The 27,492-nt window shown below is 42.3% G+C and overlaps 1 protein-coding gene across 11 annotated transcripts in view; it reads right to left on the bottom strand.

The window, feature by feature from the left end:
- Cdk14 (cyclin dependent kinase 14) overlaps positions 1-27,492 on the bottom strand; it is a 575,534-nt gene that overhangs the window by 221,877 nt on the left and 326,165 nt on the right. For all 11 annotated transcript variants that reach the window (XR_007591247.1, XM_050139706.1, XM_050139705.1 and 8 more), the window contains one exon: positions 21,456-21,549. Coding sequence is in view for 10 of the 11 variants with exons in the window: in XM_050139706.1 (XP_049995663.1) it covers positions 21,456-21,549 (94 nt within the window). In the remaining variant the exon portion in view is untranslated. The remainder of the gene's footprint in view (positions 1-21,455; positions 21,550-27,492) is intronic.

The raw sequence follows: 27,492 nt of genomic DNA, 5'->3' as shown, positions 1-27,492 counted from the left end.
CCAAAGGAAACCCTTCTCATCTTAATGTGTTTCTCTCTGGTGCTTAGTGCCAAGGATGCAAAAGTAACTGATTCAGCATTCAAAATGAAAGAAAATAAAACCCATAAGAATAGAAAATTAAACTGAATCAATCGTACCAACCCATAAAAGACAAAAAAAAAAAAAAAGAAAGAATTGGTGAAAAAGAAAATCAGAGACATTCCATAGTCTTAAAAGCTACAGGAAATACTGTGCATATTAAGTAGAAGTATAGAAGACATTTCCACAAAGAAGACCCAAAATAAACTTCTTGAGAGAAAACCTATGATGTTTTTAACCCGAAGACACAGTGACAGACACCAGGGAAACATCCAGAGGGAAAGGAAAAAGTAAAAAGGAAACTTAAGTATCAGTGACGTATTGGCAATCACTGAATCAAATGACCCAACAGTCATGCAACGGGAATTCCTGAAGGGAGAAACTGAGTCGAGGGGAATGGGGTAGGAATTCATAGCCTAAAAGTTGTCAAAACTCATGAAAATGATGGACACCCAAGAAGCTGAGGAAACGCCAAGCACAAGGACCTGGTGGGAAAGGGGTGTCAACACCATGTCAACCAACGATAAGAACGCATTTTAAAGGCAGCTGGAAAGGAATGGAAAAATCTACACAGAAGAGAGGCGTGTGTGTGTGTGTGTGTGTGTGTGTGTGTAGATTCTTTCCCTTCAAAAGTAGCTACTAAACAAACAAAACGACTGGAAAGGCTATCTTCAAGCTGCATAGCTGATACTCTCTACCCTGAGCCCAGAGGCTCAAAACCCAATGACTAGACAACAAATATCCAATTAAAAAAAAGACAAAATATCTGAACAAATATCTGACAAATATAGGCACAAAAAGCTGTTTAACACCTTGAACCATTAGGAAAATGTAAATGAAAGCCACTATTAGATAGCAGTACCTGTTTCCTAAAATTAGACATGAAATAGCTACAACTTTTAGATACTTTTGGTACTCAGGTAGACTGTGACTGCCACACACTGCTGATGTCCAGGTAGACTGTGACTCTCACACACTGATGATGTCCAATTAGACTCTAACTCTTATACACTGTTGATGCCCAGGTAGATTCTAAATCTTGCATACATTGCTGATGGTTAAGTAGACTACAACTCATACACTGCTCATGGTCATAGAAAGGTATAGGACAGATAGTCAGGATTTGTGTGGGTGTGCACGTGCCAAACTGCACATGTGAAATTCAAAGGACAACCTGGAAGAGTTGGTTCTTTCCATGTACCATGAGGGTCCTGCAAGAACCTTTGTCCACTGAGTCATATGATCCAGCCTTTTTATTCTTACATATTTATTCAAAGGGAAGGAATGTGCTCAAATAAATAATTTTGCATAGACAGCTGACTATCAATATCAATTTGATGTGTAATAGCTGGAAACAATAAAACTGGAACCAATGTAATTATCTACCAGTATGTAAATGTTTAAAAAAGTGGTAAATCCATTGCAATAAATATACTGGCCAGAATTAAAACAAGATCCATGCCAAAATAATTAAGATTCTCTGAAAGAATCCTACCACAAGAAAGCATGTAGGCTGCGTATCTACAAGGTTTAGGATATGTAAATTAATCTCTAGTGACAAAGGTTGCCTGGAATAAGGGTGGGGGAGCAGAAAAGGAGAAAAGATACAGAAGTGTTCAGGAGGCAATGCCCATAAAACATTTAAGTCATCTATGGAATCAGTATCCTGGCTCGGGGAAACAAAGAAGAAAAATCGCCAAAGGGACTTTTATATTAGTAAGTTCTCTTCTACTCACTATAGAAAAATGGAACTCCCATCGGCTTTGGTTTTAGGGCGGGGGATATTGTCAAGTATGCATTTGAAAGACATAACGCATAAGGGAAGGAAAATGAAAATGGAAGTGAAAAAAAGGGAGAGGAGAGGAGCAAGACTAACAACAAACACACGAGGAACGCAAAGAATGACCTAACTGCGGGCTGACTGCAAGTGCTTGCATCTGGCCTTTGTTCTAAACTTAGCACAAAAGCTGCGATGTTTATACAGGTAGCTGTGTGCTCACTTTCCTCGCCTGCCTGTGTTTCTCTCACCCTTGGTTATTCTGAGGCTTCCACTTCGACAGGACCCGCACATTCCAGGTCATTTGTCTGTGAAGTGCCAGACAACAGACTCCTGAGGGGAAGGACCGTCACTGGTCGGCTACAGAATTCCACACCATTCTGCCCTTCTCTCCACCCTTGCTCATGGCTGCGGAGCTCTGAAAGGCTGCCCTGTGCTCAGAAGGAGCGATCAAAATCCCAACAGGATGGCTGAAGAGGTGAAAGTCCCTTCTGAGAAGGCCACCCCTTCCCCGCTTACAGACTGTCAAGGCTGAGACCATAAGACGGACTGTCTAACAAAATGCAATGTTTGGAATTAACAAACAAACTGGAATGTGAAACTATATTCATGAAGACATCAGTCACACGAAAATACTGACAGATGGCTAAAAATTAGAAAAACACATGCAAAAATGAAAATAAAGACGTTGTCAGGAATTTTGTTTTTCTCTCCCATTTTTCCAGACTATCTTTATTGATGCTATATTGTCTTTATAGAATAAAAAGAGATTATTGACAGGTGGTAGCTGGAAGGCTTTTTCATTCCATCTAGCTGAAATGAATCTGAAGCTTCTATTCATCTGGGAGAAAAATGGGAAAAATAACATTTATTTTGTTCCAGTGGTGGGAGGCTGTAGCTAGGCGGATTTGTTTGACTGCCAATTACTGGTAACAGTTATCTCGTTGTTATACATTTTATAAATGTGTCTAGCAGTGTTCTGTCTATTATGAAGATGCTTATCATAACTCAATATCCTAGTCCACAGAATGAAGAGTGACCCTCTTTAATTCAGCATGTAGCCCACACTGCACTAGAGAGCAGTATGTGAGGAGACAGTCCCAGGAAGGTATGAGTTGAACACTGCTGTCCAGGGAATCAAGTTACAATGGCAAATTATCTGGGACATGAAGAAGCTTCTGCAGAAGTGGGTGCATTGCACGCTGGAAAAGAATACCGGGCTCATTGTCCGCTATGTTCAGCAAGACCGGTTTTATCCCAGGCATATGGGGAAGAGACAGAAATCTTTAATAAAAAAAAAAAAAAAAAAAAAAAAAAAAAGAATACCGGGCTGAGCAGGCCTACTGACTCCCATGCAGCCCAGTCAGCAATGCTGGCATGGACATGGGATAGGAAATGCATGCTGATGAGAGTGCAAATAAGCTCAGTGCTTGTAGAGAATTACTTAAGAAACATGAAGATGTCAGAGATGCGCCACGGAGTCCTGAGCCATTTCTGCACAGAAAGTCTAAGTGTAGAAAGCGCTGGGTCTGATGTGGGAGTGGACCCAGTGGGCCTGCCTTTCATGACAGCGAAATGCTGAAGAACAGCCTAAATCTTCAGGAGCAACAGGGATAACTGTGTACCCACGCAGATTGGATGACATGCAGCTGCTGAAACAAAATTAAGGTTTATGTGAAATGAATAAGAAACATGCTTCTGGCTGAATTATGCGGAAAAAAAAAACAAAACAAGCTGGAATAATGTTTATATGACATTTTAAAAAATCAAAACACATACCTCTCTCAGACATATGCTGTTTAGGACGCGACTGCACAGATATAAGAACAAGGATAACAAAGCGATTTTAATCCGTACTCCTAAGGATTACAGCGGTGCTGAAGAAGCCTGGCTTCTCAATTTACAAACTTCAGAACCTGGTGGGATTTGGAGTGCTTTTTAATTTAGGAAGTCATAAAAGGAGACACGGTCCGCAGGGCATGGTGTTGAGTGTCTGGAATCCCATTTTTCAAAAGGCTGAGGCTGGAGGGTCATGGATCACTGTCATGAGATCCAGCCTGCCCGGCCTGGTCTACACAGCAAGGTTCAGGCCAATGGGGGCTAGAACAAATAAAAGACAGGACAGGAATAAATCAACTCAAGTGGGACAAGTTATTGAGGATGAATAACAATGGGATGTGACCAAATTAAGAAATTGAATTCGGAGATACAAGTATTGGTAGCAGGAAATTCTTATCAGCGGGAATATGTAATCCTTCTGGTAAAACTCAGACCACAGGCTCAGCAGCTTGCTCCCCTACTCCTTTTACTTACCCAGCTACAGGCTACGACTCTGGGCAGAGGCAGCTTATACAGCAAATGGAATGAAAGATTAAGAATAAATAAAAGTGGAATCTTCCGAGGAACAATGATCTCAGCATTAGGATTTATTTTTACAAATTAAGGAATGCCATGGGAAGAAAAACACCAAATTCTTTTTCACACTGAAATAGGCCTGGCTGCGCTTATTCTGAGCACAGCCAGCAGGCAGAAACAACATGTCTCCAGCCACCCTTCTGTTCCGGGCACTGCCTGTCTGCAGGGTGCAGCAGGGTCCACCCACGGGGATGGCTGGCACGATCTTGGGCAGAGCTGTCTGAATGAGCTTGTAGCCATCACCGCCTCTAGGGTGGGACAAGGATAAGGCTGCACGTCTTTGTGAACCGCTTCAGATCTTAAACCACAGCCACCCACACCGCCATCTGTTGACTGCCATGTGGACGAAAAGAAAAATTCACTTTGGTCCTAAAAATACTATTTGCCTTACAAGGAACAGTCACTGATGGCCCCGCTTCCCCAGCCTCTGTTTTATATAACATTAATTAGAGATGCTAATTCTGTGTCCGAATGGTACTGCAGCCACACCCTGGAATGTGAAATCCTAAACCTTAGAGTTCTGCCAGAATGTGCCATTTCATCCAAGTGCAACAAACTCTGCTTGAATTGTTTATATTCCGTGGCTTCCTGACCACAAGTCTACTGAACTGGAGTTGCAATCTTTCCTGACAAATGGGATTGTCACCATTAACTCACGGTACGTAAGCCCGATTTTGTCACCCATTAGTCAATAATATAACATTATACATATTCAAACGTTAGAAAATGGAAACGTTTTTGAATTTTTCAGTGAACTTCCATGGTGGACATTACAAACTGTCTCTACGTTCAAGGCAAAGGCATTAAGTTCCAAGTGGCTGCCTGCGGCACTTCCCTCTTCCCAGAGGACATGCTCTCTCTCAGTTATGTCAGGTCAAAGATGTGGAAGGGGCCTGGGAGGAGGATGGCTCGTGACCTGATCTAGATGGAGCCAGGAGACCCTAGCAGTGCACTGGTCACCTGGGGAGGCTCCACTTGCAGCCTTGCAGGTCTCTCCAGGAGGACTTCTCGGCCTGCCAGCTTCCGCCCACCAGAAGCCAGTCTAGCAGAGGCCTGGGACTCCTCCTAGCTCCATGTCTGACCTGCAGCTGTGAACCAGCTCCAGCCAAGCGCCTGTCTCCCATCCTTTTGCTTCCCCACCACCACCACCACCGGTTCTGCCAACACCTCTCCTTTATTTCTTGACCAGTGGGTCTAAGTGATAGCTGCTCTTGACTTTGTTGATGCTTTCAGCTGGTTTTGCTTTCAATTTCATGTCTCTTCTTGGACATTGATTATTGTTTTCTTTCTGGTTGGCTTTGATATAATTTGCTTCTATTGTCCTACTTCATAGGATAAGCACATGAATCATTGATGTCAAACTTTTCCAGTTCCTCATGTAAGCTTTTACTTCCATAACGTACTTCAAAGTCGGCTTTAGCTGACCGCACACATCTGATGGGCAGCATTTGGAAGAATCTGTTTAATATTTTAATCAAAGCACAACACAAAGTTATTCAAGACGGGACGTAATTTGGCTCGGAACAACTGCCCTAGGTGAAAGTTTACTTATAAGCACTGCTTATTTCTACCAGCAGTCAATCTTCTGGAACGTTCTTTGGACATGTGGTAGTATTTTATCATGCTCCTATATGTCATATCATGCTGCAGGAATCTGGACAAAATTTGTGAGAGAGAGAGCAAGCAAGTTCTAGGTCGTGCCCTTAAGAAAAGGCTCCTGAACGCTGCAGAAGTTAGTGAGCTTTAACTAGGTGGACGGTGGCCATACTCAATAGAGCAAGAGTTGTGGATATAAAGATGCCAAGGCTGGAGAACTCATGGAGCACGATCTCGGGACACTCACCAGTTGTTTTCTGAGACACACCATTGCTGCTTCTTTTGAGACACGCAAGCTAACAAGCTACTAATACACTCTGGTTGCCAGGGACAATGAGAGGAGTGAAGTCCAGGATGAAGAAGGCAAGATGGGCGCTGTGGTGGTGACCAATGGAGATATAGCGGGATCTTAGAAAAAGGTATTGTAAACGGTGGGCCAAATCAATATCTACTTTAGGACATGAATGAGTATAACTATCTGATCCATTATATTAGGATAAGGAGGGGATGAGAATGCAGAATGATTCTTTAATTGCTGCCACTGGTTTCAATGGGCACTGCCACTTACTAAAGAGAAAAATGTGGAGAAGGAAATGTGAACTATTTTGTATGTGAAACATCAAGAATCAAGACTGAGATTGTTTACATCTGATATTCCTATTAGACACTAGTGGATGGATTACTAAGTAGGCTACAGACATGAGGTCTTGTTACCACATATAGTAACACACTTCCCTGTCTTTCTCCCTGGGCACACTGTGAGGTACCAGGATACAGGGACAATGTCTAATTTATCTTTGCATCATGATTCCTATCACAATAAATAATCTGAGGTAAAATGTTTAGTAAATATTTGTTGAAATAAACACCAAGCTAAGGACTATGAAATGAGATGCTATGGGATTAAAATACCTATCTATGCAGCACAAATAATTTGAATAATAATAGCTAAAAGGAACTCAGACAGTTATAATAAACACTTTAATGAAAACTATGAATTGAGACATACAGGAATCTTTATGACTTTAATCTTAAATTAGTAGAGATTTTAAGACAGGAATTTAACTATGGTGGAGAAAGATGAACAATTTTGGAGAAACGTTAGGAATCTTCTGGTCTGGTGGCTCTCACAAGATGTTCCTGGCAGAACCATACTTCTCCAAACAGACATTTGGATGTTAGGGACTGGAGTCAAGAACACGGGATTTGGGAAATTATTAGTGAAATTCCACTTTAAAGAGGAACTACAGTACTAAAAGATTCTTTCTTTGAAGTTGTGGATACTCTAACTTCATTTTATACGTGAAGGTAGTGGGCCCTGTTCTTCTGTTTTAGAATTTCAATTTAAAAATGCTTTGAAGCATATTTACCAACATTCATCTCCTGGAACCATGAGTCTCAAGCCTTTAGCAGGAATGGTTAAATAGCATCAGATTTTTTCCTGGACTTTAACATGGTGTAACACAGAAGGGGCTTTCAACACCTCTATCAGGTTTAAGTTCTGTCAGTTAGCATATTTTGCCAGAAATATTTTAATAGAGATAACTCATTATTCTCAAGTCAGCCAATTTTGTTCCATGAACATGGCCAGGCCATGAATACACAAATTACTAAGTATATCCTAATTTCCTCCTGAGTGAGTAGTAGAATTACATACTACAGGAGACAGACAGAGTAACAGGATAAAAAGACAGTCACTATGCTCATCTCTGAGGAAAATATTGCCTTTCCCAATAAAAGAAAGAAAAGAGAGAAGTGGAGCCATTATTGGAAGTCCCTTCAAGTTGTGTTTTCATTGCCATTAGATCATTTATCCAGCAGGTTTGACTACAACATGCCAAGGATAGAATTTCATCATCTCCTTTCTTCTTCTGTCCTAAGCGAATGTTATATTTTATCATACAAAATGACAGGCTGGTATTATCAAAGCTATGCACCCTGAGAGCCAGGAGCAGGGGTAAATTTCCTTCTTTCATTATTTTTGGTAGAACACACAGACCTTAGGGGTAAGCTATCAGCCAAGATATGCCTTCAGATTCTTACCAGGCTCCCGCAGGGGGGAAGGAGGTAATTAATCTGTCATTCTAGACAGCGCACTGTTGCTCCACAATATTTAAAAGCCAATTTCACTGTGATAAGATTTTGTCATAAATAGATAAACCAGAACAAAAGAAAAGGAGTGAAAAGGAGGATTTTTAACCCACGCTTGCTGAAGAGCACGAGGGGAGATGATAATCTGAAGAGTTTTCAGATCACAAGACTCCAAGAAAAATCTGTAACAACCAACGGACTGAAGCAATATTTGTGCTTGCTGATTCGGTTACATGGTGGCCTCTGCAAACGTCGCCCATTTTCAGTGCTTGAAAGGCACTGATTCCTTATCAAGCTGACACTATTTTATCTCTCTCTGGCTCCACGACCCTTCAATTATTTCATTTTTTTAAAGACAGGGTCTCAGTAAGCTTCTCTGGCGGGGTGGAGCTTGCTGTGTAGACCGGGCTGGCCTGGAACACACAGAGATTCTGCCACCTCTGCCACCAGAGTGAGCGCTGGGATGGATGGTGTACACCACAGCCTGGCTCCTCCGGAGTCACCTTCAACTCCAGAAACAACAGGCTGATGAATAAACATGTTTATAACGCGGGACTCAAACTGTCCCCAAGCAACAGGAGCTGGCGGGCAATGAGTCATCACATAAGGCTGCACTGTAGAGTAGAGGCAATCAAGTCACGAGAAACAGAGATGCCAGGACTGACTTCTGGGGAGCATTAGATGCCAGCTCTGACTTCTGGGGGGGGGGGCACTTTGTAGAGCCAGAGAGAGGCCGTCATCAACCAGCCCACACCATGATCAGGACGGCTAAGCGAAGCGTTCACCTCTGTTCTGCTCCAATTCTCTCTCCTCTTTAACTCAAGCTCACGTGGACACCTGGAAGTGCGGATTGTGGCTGCTGCATTGCCTCATCTTCTCCGCTTCCCAGGGCGACCACACTGGCTAACTCTCCTCTCTCTGCTTTCCATCATCACTCATCTCTTAATTGGCCTGCTGCGGAGGCCTGGCTGGGTCTGTTAGGATGGCAAAGAGGGAGACTTGGACAGGAAAACACCAAGAACTGTTGGAGAAAGACCCTCTTGGACAAATTTCTTGTCTTTTCGCTCTTCCTAAAACTTGTCCTAAGGATGGCCCCAGGCTGTCTCGAAGCTCAGGAACACCGCCACGGCATCAGTCAGGTAATGCGGAAGCAATAAACAATTCTGTCGCGGTAGCGGCATCTTAAAGGATGACTGGCGCTTACGAATCCCAGTCCTCTCGCCTCTCCAAAGCTTTCCTGGATGTCATCTCAGTGCCGCGAGCACAAACCCCGGCCGACAGCAGTGGGAACAACAGAGGAGGGAGCAGAGCACAGAGGAACACAACATAGCTGCTTCTTGGGAGGACCACAGGAGAAGAGATGGGAAGATGCTGACACGGAGGCAGAGGACACCCCTTGGATTTGGACGCAAGCCTCTGAACTCAAAACACAAATCCTTGACTGGATTCTCTGGATTTGTCGAACTCGGTTTTTGAGCTGTGGGCCTAACAAGTTAGTCAAAAGCAGTTCTCGAACTTTATTCCGCTTGCTAATTTTCTGGGCAAATTGACAGCAGGCAGTTGGCTTACTGAAACACCCTCTCCATCAGCCCTCCAGGTTTCTTTTCTTTGTTAAATAGCATTTTCATGAGCAGAATGACTACTTTGGATACCGGAAGTCAACAAAATACACTGTAGGGAAAGCCAAGCGATTTGAGTGGTTTAATGTTTTCCATTAAATCTGGTAGCTGCCCTTAGGCAACTGCTGTTCTGGAAATTAGCAACTGCAACTCCACAGCTCCCTGCAGCAGTTCACCCTAATCAGGCGGGGTTCTGTTCCCTCAGGCACTGGCTCTATCTGGCTTTACCCAGATCTCTATCCCTCTACAGAACTCAGGATTCAAAGGTCGGGGTGAAATCCTGCTCACTCAGAGAGGCTGGGTAGCAATTACCTAACTTTCTCTCCTAGCTGGAGTCTCCCCAAAGAACAGCTTATCCTTCTGCTCCACCCCCAATTAAGAACCCTAGCTACACCTGGTTCCTCCCTACAACTTCCTGTCAGCGAGTTGCTGATGGAGCCTCCTGACCCTAGGTTAATTTTATTTGATCAAACAAGTGCAACAAGTCTTTGCATCATTAAACAAATATTTCACACCATAAACGAGTGTAACACATCTTAAATTAATTAATTTTCCACAACAGTGGGGCTCACTCGTTAGTCTTCAAATGCCAAATAAAAGTGACCTGCAGTCTCAGTATTTGGGATATGGAGGCAGGGTGATCAGAAAAGTTCAGTTTGACGCCGGCCTGCTATACCCGAGATCCCGTCTCATAAGGAAACAACGAGAAATAAATGCGAAAGCAATGGCCAGGACACAATATTTTATTAGTGAAAGCGACAACTCAATACTACTCATTTTTGCAAAAATAGATCATCCTGATCTTAAACTCAAAGGCAAGACATTATTTTCTACCAATGGCACTGAGCTTTGTGTAAAGGACAACGGGGTTGAGCATCTCTTCCTCTGTTGAAAGCAAGGATGATACAGGTCTGGGCAAATGAACGAATGTTCCCGTTTCGACCACTTCAAACCAAATGTACCACTAAATTCGAATTATCATCAGTAATATCCTCCCATCCCAAGCATGCCCCAAGGCAAAGTGAATAGGTTTGCTGATTGTTAGTATATTAAATTATAATTATTATTAATATCATATTTATTTAGTGTGTACCAAAGGGAGGGGGCACGAACATGCCAAGGCACGTGTGATGGGAGCACATTTTCCCTCCCCCGCATGGGTCTAGGAGACCAAACTCAGGTCATGGGCCTAGAGCCAGGGCCCTCTCAATGCCCCTCGATTTGCATTCAAAAGAGAAAACTGAATGGAACGTATAGAGAGTCCCCATAAATATTATTTTTAAAATTACTGCAAGAACTAAACTTAGGGTTTGGAAAGAAATCATACTGTCTTACAGGTGCTTAGATACGTGCTAGGGAGAAGCCGTAATTTCCTAAGCTAGTGCCGCTACCAGCTGTATCCAGTTCAGCACTGCGGGAGAGCAGAAAGACTGGAATTTGGAGATTGGTTATTCAATTCACTTCCTGATTACTTAGCTCTAGAATGAAGTTTTACTATAGTAAAAGAAAAAAAATAAAATAAAAAAATAAAAATAAAAGTATAAGAAAGAAGATTTGTAAATAATATATAGTCATATTTAGTGTCCCCATAATTGTAACTTCTTCATTCCCTCGGAGTAATACCGTCTTCAAAAGAAAATTTAATGGAAACTCTGTAAAAGCTTTTAAAAAGAAAAAATTGTTATTTCTGAGCACATCACAGCCCCAAGTGATAAAGGAACTGGCTCTGACGTCAGAAGTACACAAGGTCAGGTGTGCATATGTCACTATTCTGTATGAAGTGTGAGCACTATTCTCATTTTGCCGTAAGTGTGAGGAAATAAGAAACGAGTCTAACATTGGTCTTCAACATGGGTTCCTCGATGCCTACGGCTGCTCGCTTTTCCCCCAGCAAACACAAGACGTTGTTAATACTGGATTTTGCTTAGAGTGAACTGGACTTCAGTGAGAGGAACTCTGCATCTGAATGATAAATGTTATCTTTTTGAGATTGGATGCTATTCGAACCAAGAACTCCGAATGGAGAAAGGGAGGAAAACAAAAACACATCTATATTTTTAAATCAGAAAGAAAGCATCTTCAAATTTTTATGGGCTTTCTAAAGTCATTCCCACATGATTCTCCTAAGTGTGTGTTTCAAGACGAGCAAAGACGCTGAGCATGGTAGCTCCAACTCGTAATTCCACTACTCCAGAGATTAGGCAGGAGGATAGCCATGAGTTTCAGACAAAGGATGGGCTACACAGTTCAGTCTTACGTAGTAAGGCCATAGAGTGTCACCGAAAAATCAAAAGACTGAAAAATAAGTTCAAGAAATTGCAAGGACCACTCCATGCATCTATGCATTATGAGTGGCCATGGAGGCGGTGTCACGGTGTACACCAGGGCTTGCGCTGCACAAAGTCCCCTCTCCCTTCCATGCCTCCAACTGAGCCTTATACCTCGACAGCTGAATAAAGACAGCAGTAATGAATGCGGTGTAAAGAGGAAAGTGAAGGGAGGTAGGGAGGTAGCAGACAGGTTGATGCAGGAACTAGAAGTGAGAAAGGAGAGGGAACTTCCAGCTGGGGGTTCAGAGAACTCCAACCAAGGCACTGGGGCCATTGCTAGTAGAATGATGAATTATGTTTAGACAAATATGTAAGCATGAAGCACAAAGGCTGGCTAGCACAGGAAGTGACCCTGTGATGGTGTGAATGACGAATGGCCCTCCTCCAATGGACTCCTATGTTTGAAGACTTGGTCCCAGTTGGTGTCACTGTTTGGGGAAGTTATGAAACTTTAGGAGGTAAAGCCTTGCTAGAGGAAGGCTATATCTGGGATGGGCTTTGAAGGTTTATAGCCTCATTCTTGGACCAACTTCTCCATCACCCCAGACCCTCCCCACTCTGTTCCATGTGCACTGATCAAATATAATCAGTCAGTCAGCTACCTGCTCCTTCTGGCTATTGTAGATACTCCCTTTAGAACAATAAGCCAAAATAAAATCTCTTTTCTATAAATTGCTTTTAGTCATCCCACTCTCTTACAGCAGCAGGAAAGTAACTAATACAGCCTCTCAGCTGGGTCTTGCAAACATGACTGCTAAAGCGTAATCCTGACGTCTGTTCTTGTCCTGGAGACAATGGATTCCCGAGCAGAGCCTGAGAACCTGGACGCATTGTATGCATATAGTCATTTAAAAAATCCATAAAACCTTTGTTTAGATCACTTATTATACTAAGAGGAAAAAATACTGAATGGCACACTTATGGTGTACACTTCTTAACACTTTTCTAGTACGTGTACGCTTACAAACAAAGGGAGTTTGGGAAGAATACAAATCGCCATGGTATCTACACAGCCTGGGGAATGTAAGTCTATCCCTGTCTGAAGACAAGAGAGATGGAGGATGAACCACTTCCAAGGCCAGATGACTGTTAGCTTGACTTGGATAAAAATTGCTCACCGAGGCAATGCTCCCGATGACTTGGGTAGATTATTTTATAAGACGAATTTTAATCAAACAGCCACAGACTTTCTTCAAGATATTTAATGGAGACTTGAGAGATGGAAGTGAGGGGGAAAATATTGGGAGGAAGATTTGTTTCCTTGCAGGGGTCTGGGCTGGTGATGATTGAAGGTCCCCTTCCAAGTGAAGCTGTTCTTCACAAAAAGATTAATAGCCAAGACTGACTCACTTTGAAGGGTAAGCTTCCCTGGGGAGTGAGAGAAGGGGAGTTGCAAACTCAGCGTGGGAAGCGCATTATTAATCAGGTAATGCCTGCCAGAGATCATGCGTCATGGCGCCGGGACAAGCTGACCCAGCTCTGCATTTCCTAGTGTGCGCGATGGTGGGTACAGAACAGCACTGGAGGAAAAGTCACAACCTGGTTGGTTAAAAAAAAAAGGTTACTTTGGAAAATTGGCATAACTGTATGTGTATGCATATCCTACCTACATACACCTGAACCAGATGCATGCTGGGTGTAGGTGGAAGTCAGAGGAGGGCAGCAGATCCCCGGAACTGGAGTTAGGATGCCTGTGAGCCACCCATGTGGATGCTGAGAACAGAGCCCTGGTCCTCTGCCAGAGCAAAAAGTGCTCCGAACTGCTGAGCCGTGTATCCAGCTGCGGACTTAATGACCTTTTTTGTAGCTTAAACTGAAGTGCTACATATCTCCATAGTCTAATTGTTAGACAGAACACACTGTATCCAACCAGGAGAAACATCTCAGAGGCTGCCTACACAAGAAGAGAAGTTCTGTTCTAAGGAAGAAAGATTCTTTTCCTTACATGTGGATATATACTTACAGATGACAGAAAGGCTTCAAAAGAGGCAGGATTTGAGTTATGTGACAATCCATTCACGTCCTGAGAATTTACAAAGTGTAATCTCCCCCACTTGTCTCAGATCTGTTACACTACAGTAATGTTTAACCAGTTTTTGAGCCGGACACATCCATGAACTTGCTAGTGTAAAGGGGAAGGAAGGAGGGCGAGCAACGGAAGCACCCAATGGCCCGAGAGAAATAAGGTGAAAGTTCACACCTGCACATTATCATGGCAAACAGCACAGCGAGGGCTACAATGACCTCTGGGGGAAAATATGGAAATAAAAATAGGAGTTTGAAGAGAAAGAATATGTCTCATCAAATGTATGAAAGAATATGGCAGAATATGTCTCCCAACAAAGTGGTGCATCAGCCTCACATTATTTGATGAAAATTGAGACAGCCAGAGTAGCAGTTCTAAAAAGTAGTCTGATTATATTTGATATTCCTCCCTCATAGAATTAGAGTCTGCATCTCTTCTGGACTTTGGGAAGGATATATGATTGCTTTGGCTAAAAGAGAGCTACTCTGTGACTTTTGAGGCTCAGTTAAGAGAGACCCAGTAGCTTCGTTTGCTACTCTTGGGATACCTGCTCTTAGAACCCAACCACTGTGTGTGAGGAAGCCTAAGCTAGTCCAAGCAGAGAACCTTTGGGATAACCAAGACTCTACAAAGAGGGACAGAAGTGTTTAGCCAGTCTGCCTGCTCCAACCTCTGCTCAGTCCAGCACTAGCCGTGACTTCTAATCAAATCCCAGAACTTCCCAGGCAAGCCCTTAATGAGTTACTTACTCTGAAACAGGAAAGATGCATTTATGAAATTATTTTAATATTAATTAAAACCCATAGTTGTGGGTTGGCTGCATGATGAAACATTAATGGAATAGTGAGGAAGCTTTATATGGACAATACATGTCTCTATTGGCAAAATGGTAAAAATTTATTATTTCATATTAATATGTTTACTATCTATTATAATTATATGTAATATAAAATGGAACTATATTAGTTTAAACTGAAAATAATCATTAGTAAATACTACTAACCATAGCCAGGAACTACAGGCAGGCAAGGGAGCTATAACAATGATAAAAATGACCATATCAATAAGAAAGTAAACAGTTATAAATTTAGAAATTAGAATTGAAACCATTACTGTTTTTATAACAATGTCTCAAATCAACAAAAGTCCTCAAAAAGTGGTCAGCAACTGTCTCCTCTCCTGGTCAAGCAACAGTCGCAAATTATCACCTGTTACTGTCACTACGGTGAGAGAGTATTAGACACCCTGCCACTGTCTCCCCCGTGGCTGTGCTGACCCTATCCCCTTTCACGTCTAGAACCTGCGACTGTACTCCTGAATCTTTCATTGTTCTCCACAGTATTACTCAAGTCTCTCATCTTCCTTTCAAGGCACCCCCTCCTCTCCTCATCCTCTCTGGCTTTCTGCAAAGCTACAATCTACCAACTATGCCTTCCTCAGTCTTCAGTGCTCACCTACATCATTGAAAAGTATTTATGACGGCACTCCACCCATGGAAGCAGATCAGTGCCTTGCTCAGCCATCACCAGAGAAGCTCCTTCCTACAGCAAATGGCAACAAATGCAGAGAGCCATGGCCAGACATTATGCAGAGGGTGAGACCCAGCCCTAAGCAGGATTGTCTCCATGAAATTATTTCCCCAAAGTGCTCATGGAACTCCATGGAAGAGGAGACAAAAAGAGTGTAAAAGGGCCAGGAGGGATGAAGAACACCAAGAAAACAAGACTTTCAAAACCAACAAGATCAAAACACATGTGAACTTAAAGAGATTGAGGCGGCATTCACAGTGCCTGCATGGGGCTGCAACAGATGGGGTACAAGAGCTGAACATAGAAGTGAACACAGGCCCCCGTCCCTAACCCAAGAGCAATCTCCAGTTAAAACCACTGACCAACTTTAGCTTCCTCCCAGGGAGTCTCACTGGGGTAACCAACGACACTTAAGGGTAGCTGCAGGCCCAGCAGTAAATGACCAGTATGACCAGTAGAAAAAGAACCCAAGAGCATCTTTGAAGGTTCCCTGTCTCAGAACATCCTGTCGGGACTATCCCTTTCTTATTTTTAATTTTGTCTTATTATGCATATATGTGCATATATATGTATATATGTGCGTATATATAAAAACCTTATATTTACCATACAAGTACTTCATGTATATACTATGGCTTCCAGCGTTTTTATGGGATCCTGAGTGTGTGAGTGAGTGGGTCTCTTTCTTGTTCCTTCTCTTGGTCTCTTTTCCTTCTCTTTGTTTGTATTACCCTATCACAATGAATTAATTTTCATTTTATTACTGTCCCTTAGAAGCCTGTTTCTTTTTCTAATGAGAGACAGAAAGAGAGTGAATCTGGATGGGAGGGGTGGTGGCTGGAACTGGGAGGACTAGAGGGAGGGGGAACTGTAATCAGCATATATTATATGAGGGAAAAATCTATTTTCAATAAAAGGAAAAAGATACATTTATGATGTATCATAAAACATATAAATATTGATGAAAACGTACCTATAGGGTAACATCAACCCTGATCCGTGTCTTGGAGATGGCTACAGTCATTGTTTTTCAACTTTCACAGCCCACTCACATAATCCCCTGTAACTTGGCTTTGCCAATCTATCATCATAGAAGTACTGGATCAAAAGCTACAAACGGGGCCTCTTTCTTTCAGCAGCATCATTAACCTTTCTGTATACAAGAGGCATAAAAGAAGCCCCTCTGTCCCTCCAGCTCTGGTGCTGACACTACACAGGAGGCCGAGGAGAAACCCTTCACCATCCAGCGCTGCCATTCAACAGTGAGCGCAGGCTTGCTGCTCTGGGCAGATTCTCTCTTCTCTGGCTATCACCTGTTCTCCCAAACAGAAACATTTCTCACTGCCTCCTCTCCACGCCAACTCTCATGGTGAACTAACTCGCAGGCCCTTATGGCCAACCTTCTCATAATTTCGTCTTTGTAAAGGCTCTTTGTTGATCAGGTTTCATATTTGATAGAGTAAGCTATACCAGACCCGAGTGATGCACACACAGCAAACATCCCAAGGGGAGAAATGCTCTTATAAAGGAGGCAAAGCGGTAAGATTGTGCAGAATCACTTGGAATATGAAGAAGAATGGCTTTCACTTAACAGACGCGGTCTTCGGGACTTTCACTTCAATGTTGTGGTCATGAGCTGTTCCTTCAGCCTGAAGTACTCACATTCCTAGTATCTTTATGCCTTCTGCCCACTACCTTCAACCAATAAGTACCGTCTTCAGAGATAGCACCTGAACGTGGTAAGAAAGCCAGTGCCTCTCACAGCAGCAATAGAAATACAGTGTCTGTTTATTTGCTTATTGGTCGTCCTCTCTTGTGGGAATGAAGTCTCACCCAGCACCAGTCCTGAGCAGCCTGCTGTGTACACTTACAAGGTCCACTCCTACTGACCCTACCCTAGAGCTAAGCCATGACCTCCTGTGTATCTCCATATGTCCCCCTTGTTTCCACGTCTATCTTCGGCCCTGTTCTTCCTTCAATGCTCAGTAAAACCTCTCCGAGAAATTTCTTCTTTAAGGATCTACAAGCCTGAGGACTAATCTTGTAATACCATACATCTTTAGAATTAAAATTTTGGTCAACAAGAGGTAAATGAATTTAACACCAAGCATGAGGGTCATATACAGCAGAAGGAGCTGACACCACAAAGCTCTTCACATGTGCACTGTGGCATGCGTGCACACACACACACACACACACATCCTGAATGACATGTATACCAATGAAGGGGAATATTTTAATCAAATAATTTAAAGTAGGTTAACAACTGCAGGCTAGGAGACCTAGCAGGTAGAGACGAGTGAGTCTGTCAGGGTCATCAGCATTCAAAGACGGGAGAAAAAGAACAGGCCTGTAGAACAGAACCATGTGCCCTCTCTGTCACCACTGCTGTGCTTTGGGCCACGAGCCACATAAACCCAGAAGCACCTGCCAAAGTTTCTGACAGCTGTGCATGCACCCTCTGCCATTTGCTCAGCTGTTTGGAAGTGAAAGGCACATATTCCCAGGGTTCTGCCATGTGGGCTTCTTTTTCCAAGCCAGAACAACATGCTCAGAATCCAAACTCTTATTTTATTAGATCTAATTTTGCTCACCCACCTAAATGAACGTATCGTGCGCTTGTGCTCTGCAGCTAACAGAGGTGATGAGAACACACCGTGTTGTGTTTGAAAATAGGCAATGCTGACGAAAGGAGAACAAATCACTCTGTCCGTCTATCAGCAGAGGCAGCTGCTCCTTGGAGAACTCGCTCCCTATTCACATGCAGCCTCACGTGGGGTAAACAGGCTTTGCAAAAACTCTGACACCTCTGTGTCTTGCATACGGACATCGGGAACCCAAGGAAGATGATTTCATATGGGACTGCAGATTGCAACAACGCCAGCTCACTTTGTACAACAATGTGGTTATGATGCTCTGGAACTGAGCTAATTGGATTTGTTTAAAATGTAAGCAGCTTTCTCCCACCAAATCAGTGAAATACAAAGAAAGAAAAATAGAAAGGCTTTAGCTGGCTGATCTTTGCTGCCTTGAATATTTTTTAATAAAGACTCAGTATGTGCAAAATAATTATATTGACTATTTTGAGTATTAATTTTATGCTTCAAGGTTATCAATCACCTTTGTATATACAGTTTACAGGAAAATATATGGCTTAATCTCAAAATTAAGATGCCAAATAAACCAAATAATGCCATGTTTCATGACTTTCAAAGTGGATTGTCTCCTTGGCAATGCTTTACCAGAGCCCAGATATCCAACTGCCACTTTAGAAAAGAGGTTTCGCAGTTTCAAGTAGATGCCTGGTAAAGGGGATTTAATCCCCAATCAACAGTCTTTCTGTTTAGGCCAGATAGAAAAGGTCACAGAGGAAAAGCAATCTTTCCCTCATTGAGTTTCTTCAATGTCCTTATCCAGCGATCACAGAGTCCTGAGAGTGGCTTCTGAGCATCTTATCCAGCCCCACTGACAAACATCGACAATCCAGGGGAGATTATAAAATATTTAAGATGATAACATTTGATTTCCAAAGTTCCTAGACTTCTTAGTTTGATTTTTGTCTGATTCTTCTAGGCAAAGTGTATGATCATTTAATTCTGAACCAGCAATCTTCCACAGATGATCTTCAGCTCCTAACGATCAAAGGATATTTCATCTTATGTCCCTCAAGTGCATATGGGAAATGAAACCACTATTGCCAGTAGTCATGATGTTATCTGTATTCACAGGTCTCTGTGCTCTAAGAAGAACCAGTCATGACTGGCTACATCGATAATCCCGTGGGAAATTTGTGATGATTTATTTTCCTGGCTTATTAAAAGCCTAGCCAGGGCTCAAATGTCTCTGGATACCCATAAAATTAGAAAACCATTGCCATAAAATTAAGAAATAGGAGCTAAATATCCATACAGAAAGAGATCCAACAAATATTCCCTGATGTGAATTATTTGCATTAGACAAACGTTTCCAGTAAGAATTTGTTGTTGTGAAACTCAACTTCTTAGTTTTATTGCTTTATCATATAATTCATTTATATCACCATTCAGGTTGTTTTTTTTTTTATCTCATCCTGAAATAACATACAAGAAGAAACTAGTCCTTTTTATGCTTTGTCATTTATTTATTTAATAGTTTCTTGAGATCAGGTCTCGGGTAGCAGAGTGAGTGGCCTTGAACTTGCTATATTGCCATGGTTGGCCTTGAAATCCTGACCCTTCTGCTTCTGCTTCCCAAGTGCTGACGTTAGAAAAGGTGATACACCTAACTTTCTCAACTTAAGTACAGCAAAGCAAGTATTTTAGCAAAATACTAAGTTTAAAATTTGGAAAGGTTATATAATTATTGTTTGATAGGATTCAGAATTAAAGTTAACTAGAAATGTCTAGATTGTAACTAGAAATTTGTCTCAGAATGTAACTGAGTTATATAATGACTATAGTTGGGTATTAAATTTGAAGGTTAAATATTTAGACATGATTTAGCGTGTTATAGATAAAATATAAAAATACCTAATTAAAATGATTTTTGCAATTGTTTCATATAGTCCCAGAATATGTAGAAAGGCTTGTGGGAAAATGGCTCAGTGCTTAAAACAGTAGCTACAGAAACTCCTGAAGTTTGAGTCCCCGGAATCCACCTAGGCATCAGGCAAGCCCACTGGCATCCAGTGACTGAGAGTCCATCACCTGGCACGGTCTACACTAAAAACCCACCTTGGCGTTGTCACAGGGAGTTTCGTAAGGAAAGAGAGTTGTGGGAGTGTGTGCTATGGCAATGTGTTTAGTTTAAATACTTTTAACAAAACATTTAACTTGTCTACAGAGTATTTTGGGTTTAAAATAGTATATTTATGGCTACTGCCTAACATAAAAATTCCACCGAATGAAACTACTCGCCATGAGGATGATGTAATTAACACAGCCCATGCTTACTATATGGCAGGGCTTAAGAAGCATTTTCTATTCCTAAGTCGGCGATTCCTCACAGGGACCTTTGAGAAGCATTCTGTTCATATACCTCTTTCATCTATAAGGGAACAGTTTCAGAAAGTGAGGAAGGCCTTGTCCAAAGACACCAAGACAAAACAAGACAGAACAGGATAGACACAGACACGCTGCCTTAATACAACAGATTTGCCTTCAGTTTTACAAAAAAACTCAAAATGATATAAAGATTGCAAAAATATCAGTAAGGGTTCTTGAACACCCTCACACAGCTTCTCTTGTTCATGTTCTACCCATACATTTGCAACAAATCAAAGCGCACATTTATGCATGGACATTAGCTAAGCCCCCACTTCACGTACATTCCTCTGGTTTCCCCACTGTGTTCTGCTGATCCAGGGATTCATCCTTGCCACCACTTTCCTCGGGGCTGTCCCGTGATCTCAGTGTCCCCCAGATCACAAGAGTTTGTCAGACGTCCCTTGTTTTTGATGACAACGACAGGGTTTGAAGAGTGAGCGTAGGGAATTTTGTAGAACGTCTTGCCTTTTGGTTTCATAGTTAGAGAGGAGGTATGGTTTGAGGAAGATGACAGAGCGGTGTGCCGTTTTCCTCATCTGCCACCATGTGACTTCTCACACCTGAGAACAGTCTTAAAGACCTGGCTGTTTCTCTGTAAGGTCACCATGCCCTCCCACCTACCATCCGCCATATTCAGCATTAAAAACAGTTCGCAATCGAAGCCTATTGTGCAGGCATGGAGGGAAGAGCCTAGATGAGCTCCATCTTTTTGGAAGTCTGTGGATCTCTACATACTTTATTTGAGACCATTATGCCTGCATATTAATTACATCCCATCATTCTATACTCATCTCTTACAGTTCTATCATTTTATTCACATATGATAATTTAAAGGCACACTTCCTTTCTTCTTAAAGGCAATAGCAAATGTGACAAAAATGTTTTAAAATATTTCCGGCAGATCATTAAGTCATTAAGTAACTAATTAGAGACACATTTTTTTCCGAGAAGCACTTAACGCAAAACTTACCAGAAATATTCGTTCAAGTTGATCCTGAATGTCTTTCATTCCCGGAAAAGCGGCGACTCCCTGGATCATCTCAACAAAGATGCAGCCGACTCCCCTGAAGAGAAAGGAATCATTACAAAAACTTCAACAATTCTGTGTACAAGTCCAGATCAGAGATTAAACCCCACCGCAGGGAAGAGGCAATGAATCAATAACACTCTCAATGATCAACCCAAGCTGAGACACACCTAGACATTTTTCCTCAAAACATGAACAGCTACCCTGGCTCTGAGCACGACGGAAACCAATCAAGAACCAGGTTTCAGTGGTCCCTCCACACCTGTAGGTCACAGTGAGAACGTCCTTGGCTTGACACAGGGAAGCCTCAGAACACCCTTTCCAGCTCCCTTCCAGCTATATTTCACAGCTCGTAATGGGCTGTACTTTCAGACGCTCGGAGAACTCTGAATCAGCATCATCAGGGCAACTTTTAAAAACCACAGACGCTCTTACCACAAACCCCAAAGATTCTGCCCAGGCATGAGCTACTGAGATGGCTCAAGGCATCTACACACAGGGCTGCTGAGTCAGGCTCACCGCTGGCCAAACAGAAATGCTGACCCTACAGCACCATCTCTTTGCCTACTTACTCTTGAGCTCCAAACACAATTCAGCCTCTGCAATCCTGGGGCAATGTCATCTCCTCCAGGAAGCCTTCCCTGGACTTCCTAGCAGACAGGACAGTTCCCCCCCCCCCCACACCCCGCATGAGCTTACACTAGGCATACCCTATCTCAATGCATCCATCATCCAGTGAGCTCAGCCTGGCCACCTACCTGAACTGCCTGCCATGCTCACAACACAGTACAGGCAAACAGCCAGTCAAATGCCCGTGCTGAGATTTAGGAAGAACAACTCATTTAGAATAGGATGGCGGGAAACTGGAATAAACCAGAGAAGTCATGCTAATGGCAAAGAACTAACACAGAGCTCTCATTCCTGCACATGAAGACCTCTGACCTGATCTTTTTCCTTGACTAACCATACCATGTCATTTCTTCAAATGCTGTATTTACTTTGATCTAGGGAAAGAAACCATTGCCTCTTTCACTTATGTCAGAATCCTTCGAGGTATAAGCCGACAAGTGACCCACTTCTGTGCAGCTGCTCCAGTTGCCACCACAGTTGTGACCAACACTGTTCTGCATTGAAATCATACACTAGCAGAAATTCCTTTCCCGCAATGCATGCCGTATAACCTCAACTTAAACACACACCAGGGTGTGTGCTGCCAAAACGTCTGCACAAAGTCCCGCGTTACATCATAAACACAATTTCACTTGGGGAATGAGAATTAGTTTCATATCATTCTAGACAGATGGAGTTCAGACATCTGATTACATCCACTTAAAATGCTAGTACAGTGGTTTTCTAGATTTTTTTTTTCTTTCGAGAATTCTTTCCAAGAATACTGACCTGTCTACATTGTGGATTTGGAATACCCACACCTTCCTGTTTGTACGTAAGAATAAACTCTCTCTTCCCTGCCTTCTTTCACAATGCCCCCACGCCCTGCAACTCTGACTCTGAGGAGCCCCAGCAGAGACCAACCACTTCCTGTCTGTGCAGAGCTGAGCTGCCTGGTGGGCTGGGGAGGTAAGGGTAACACTGCCCACAGAATTTCTTTTACAGCTACATTTATTAGTTTACGTCATCTCCAAAATATGATATTTAGAAGATAAACCTACACTACAGTTCTGTTAAGTTGGAACAAAATGATAGTTACTCTGTAGGCTTTTAACTGCTTAGCTTGCTAAGGGATTTTGACGTTTGTTCCTAATTGATGCTTCCTATGACATCATATTCCTCAAAGGCACTGAAGGGTACATTATGTTTCAAGTTCTATATTAAGTTTTTAATATAGCCTAGCTTGAGGTTATGTGGGAGACTCTGTTCCACCTGATGTCACCCTCCAGTCTCCATATGTGGGCAAACCCTGCACCTGCACACATGGGCATACAGCACATGAGTACACATAGCTATAAAGAAAGAACAGGGTCTGGTGACGAAGGCCCAGTTAAAAGGTCTCATATGATTCAGTTGACTGAAAGCCGACTTTAGCATTGCTCGGCTGGTAAGGTAACTTGATACAGCCAGAGACACAGCTTTCAAATTTTTGAAACTCAAGCTTTACAAATTTAACTCAGGTTACCAGTACATTGATGCTTTTTTTTTCTTTTGAGTTACCATGCACAATCGTGTATTCTAGTCAACACCACTAGCCAAAATCCCTGGGGGCTGGAGATTAGCCTCGGCAGTTAAGAGAATATATGTTCTTTTAGAGGACGTGTCTTTGGTACCAGTGCCCACATTGCTGAGCTCACAGCTGCGTCTAGGGAGACCCAAGGCCTCTCTGGCTCCCACAGGTACTATGTTCACTTGTATATGTACTCCCACACCCACAAATATACTAACTAAAAACAAAATCTTCTTTAAAAACTTAATATAGGACTTGAAACATAATTGATGGTTCTTTGATATAATAAGCAATGGAAATTACCCTTTCAGGCCTGGATAGCTATAATTTCATAGTATTTATTGTGGAGAAGAATTGCAAAATTAGGCATAAAAATAAAGTATGAAAATGAGTTCAAACAAACTTAGTCAAAAAAGCTACATGAGGGGCTGGAGAGATGGCTCAGTGGTTGAGAGCATTGACTGTTCTTCCAGAGGACCCGAGTTCAATTCCCAGCAACCACATGGTGGCTCACAACCATCTGTAATGAGATCTGGCGCCCTCTTCTGGCCTGCAGGCATACAGGGAGGAAGAATGTTGTATACATAATAAATAAATAAAATCTTTTAAAAAAAAAGCTACATGATTTTGAATGCTAAAATGTAATCGACAGTGTGGGACTAATCAGTATTGGTCACTAATACCACAGAAAAAGTACTCCATTCCTCTCTGCAGTTTAGCTGGGTAATCTACAGTGAATTCCTATCTTAAGATGTCACTAACAAGTCATTTCCCTTTGCTTCTCTTCTTTCATTGTTTATTGGTTTTCAGTAGTGCTAGACTCAAAGTCATGCCTAGCTCCTATCAGGCAAATGGGTCTATCTCTGTGCTGTATCTGAGCCCAATACCTTTCCTTCCCTCATCCAGTTTGGTGTAGGGGATCAAACACAGAGACTTGCACATTCTAAGTAAGTGATTTACCCTGACCCAGTAATGTCTCTTTGAATTAAGAGAATAAAAAGATGATTTGTACTTCTCTCTAGCATGTGATATAATTTTCTACTATAGTTCAGGGAATAATGTTTTTCTTCTTTACTCCTCATAGGAAAAGGTCAAGTAAAATTTAAGGTTCGCTGACAATTTTCATAAAATTATATCACATTTCCATATACATAAATATGGCAATTTTCCTCTAGCATATGTTACACAGCTCCATAGTAAGATGTAGAGCAGAATCCGAGAGCATACTCCACTCGGGGAGGAAGGCTTTGGGAGCTAGAGACCTGGAGGCTAGAAGGGCTAGAGATTTCAGCTTGTTGGATTATGGGATAAGGGAACTACATGGCTGGGCATGGGCTATTCCAGGCAGAGGAAACAGCTTCTAGCAAGTGGGGAAACTTGAGAGAGTTAAGAGTGGAAAAGAGGAAGGAGGGGTAGAAAAAGTCAGAGGTCACCTTTCTTCCTATGACAGGAAGCTTCACTCCGCAGCTAGAAACCCTCCCCACTTCTACTACTCTGAAAGAACCTGAACAGCTGGACAGCTGAACAGAACCAAGGGCACTCAGCTGGTGCTGATGATGAAATCACAGAGGGGCTGAAGCAGCAGCTCAGCCGCTCAGCCCAGCCCTTAAGAGCACTGGCTGTTTCTCCAAGGGTTCTAGGTGTCAGAGGATTCAGGGTTCTGTTCCCAGCACTCAAATGACAGTGCAAAACTGTCAACTCCAGTTCCAGAGGACCTGACGCCCTCCTCCCATTTCCACAGGTATTGTATTACATAGGCCGCACAGACAATCATGCAGGCAAAAGCATCCCTTGAATAAAAACAAAATGAACAAGTAAATTAAAATTTAAAAAGAAAGAAATGACAGAGCTTTCACTGTAATGGCAGACCCGTTACACTCTCTAGTTGCTAAGTCACCTCGCTCTTCCCAGTTCTAGAGTGACTGCAGTGAGGATAGTGTGGATCCTGTGGCCTCCTTCCCTGGATGCCGGGTGAGGGGTGGGGGAAAAGTGGGGGATGTGCAAAAAAATGGAAAGGCCCATGGGCCAACTCCTGCCTGCTTTGGATTTTCATGTGGTCTCTGAGAGAAGAACCATTTAATTTCCTCACAGAATTATTTACTATTATTGGCCTACTAAAGTGTATACACAATTACATATATAAGTATATATGTTATATAAGATATGTTGTTTATATCATATATAATGCACACACATATATATACACTACATGACATGATGCTCTGAAATAGATGTGTGTAACAGTAAAATCTAGCTAATCCACATGTTATTATTTCACACATCTAATTCTGTGGCAAGAAAAATTGATATGCACACTGAGTGTTTTTCAGTAATCCACTACACTGCCATTAACCTGTCACCATGTTAGTAGAGAGGTCTCTGGGACTCTACCTCTCTCTGTCATTGTGCATGGGCAGTCAACTTCCCTTGATTAAAGATGGGTAAAATACTACCATGTGAACCACAGAGAAAACATGAATGGGGGGTGGGTGGGTACTTCAAAACCAGTTCTCCAAAGATTTCTTCTCAAAATGGAGGGCTCGGGAGTTGGTTAGGAGTGAAAGAAGAACTTCTCTCCACGAGCCCTTATTACAGAGCTTTTGTGTTGTGTTTAGAAGAGGTGGGGAGAACCTCTTTCAAGAATTTCTTGAAAGCATTACTATTTATTTTATAACATAAATGCTAGGAAATCCAGTCTATTAAATTGAATTTTATATGTAAATGCACAGTTGCTGGGATCTATGGTTCCAAGAGAGTTTTTTTTTCTATCTGTCTATACTATGCCTACATCACTGTATGCTGATAAAGGAGGAATCCACTGTTTTTACATTCTATCTTGAGATTTTTTTCTCCTTGTACTAAATAATGGAGATTGGAAGCATATACAACCCTTTCGCTGTTGTTACTTTCATGAAATACACAAAGCAGACTAGCTCTATTTAAAAAGAGATTTTATTTACCTCTCAGTTAGGGAAGTTAAAAGTCCAAATAACAGGCAGACGTTCTAGAGAACCCTCCCCTTGGCTCATAGAGAAGCAGGAGAGGAAGACAGGAGAGTATGGGGACATGAGAAGGGAAAGACCCTTCTGGTTAGAAGCAAGTAAGCATTCCAGCACAGTGAACAACTGCTTAGGGCCATGTTTCCCAGGTAGAACCCTGCAATTTTGTAGAAATTTCACGAGCAACCCCTTGTGCAATCCCAAAAGCTCCTGGTTTTATTTTATCAGATTACAATCCAATCCAAAGTGCCCTACCCCAGTCTAATCCCATCAGAATAAGAAGGATGACAAGGGGGGGGCAGGGATACAGGGGTGGGGAGCTTCTTAGCAACCTATTGAGATGTAACTGAAAGCTACCAAATGGTATCTCTAACTTTTAGACACTTGTGATTCTCCTGGAGGAGCCCACACCACACTGACCTCTGTCATATCCTTCCATTTCTCTTAACTCCTATGTTCAAGCTTTGAGTTTACGAAAATGTTGCTTCTTAGACTGCAGCTGTCACTTGAGAGCTCACAGACATATTGGAAATGCCGTTTTCTGTCCCTGAGCATCTTCCTCTTTCTTGACCCTTGTGGTTGAGTATATAGCCAAATTCTAAAACTGGATGGAATGGGGCGAGGTTACCAAAACCACCTACTGATATGCATCCTGAAATATCTGTTTATTAAAATCCTGATCAGACTTGATGTTAGAGTGTGGTGACATTAGCCTACACTCACAGCACTTTGAAAGGCTGATGCAGGAGGATAATGAGTTCAAGTCCAATCTAGGCTACACAATGAGACCCTGTCGCAAAAC

Source organism: Alexandromys fortis, unplaced genomic scaffold, assembly GCF_014885135.2.
Source record: "Alexandromys fortis isolate MF-2015 unplaced genomic scaffold, M_Fortis_MF-2015_v1.1 scaffold_38, whole genome shotgun sequence".
In the NCBI taxonomy this organism is placed as follows: Eukaryota; Metazoa; Chordata; class Mammalia; order Rodentia; family Cricetidae; genus Alexandromys; species Alexandromys fortis.
The sequence above is the reverse complement of the archived record's forward strand: the minus strand, read 5'-3'. Positions and strand labels throughout refer to the sequence as shown.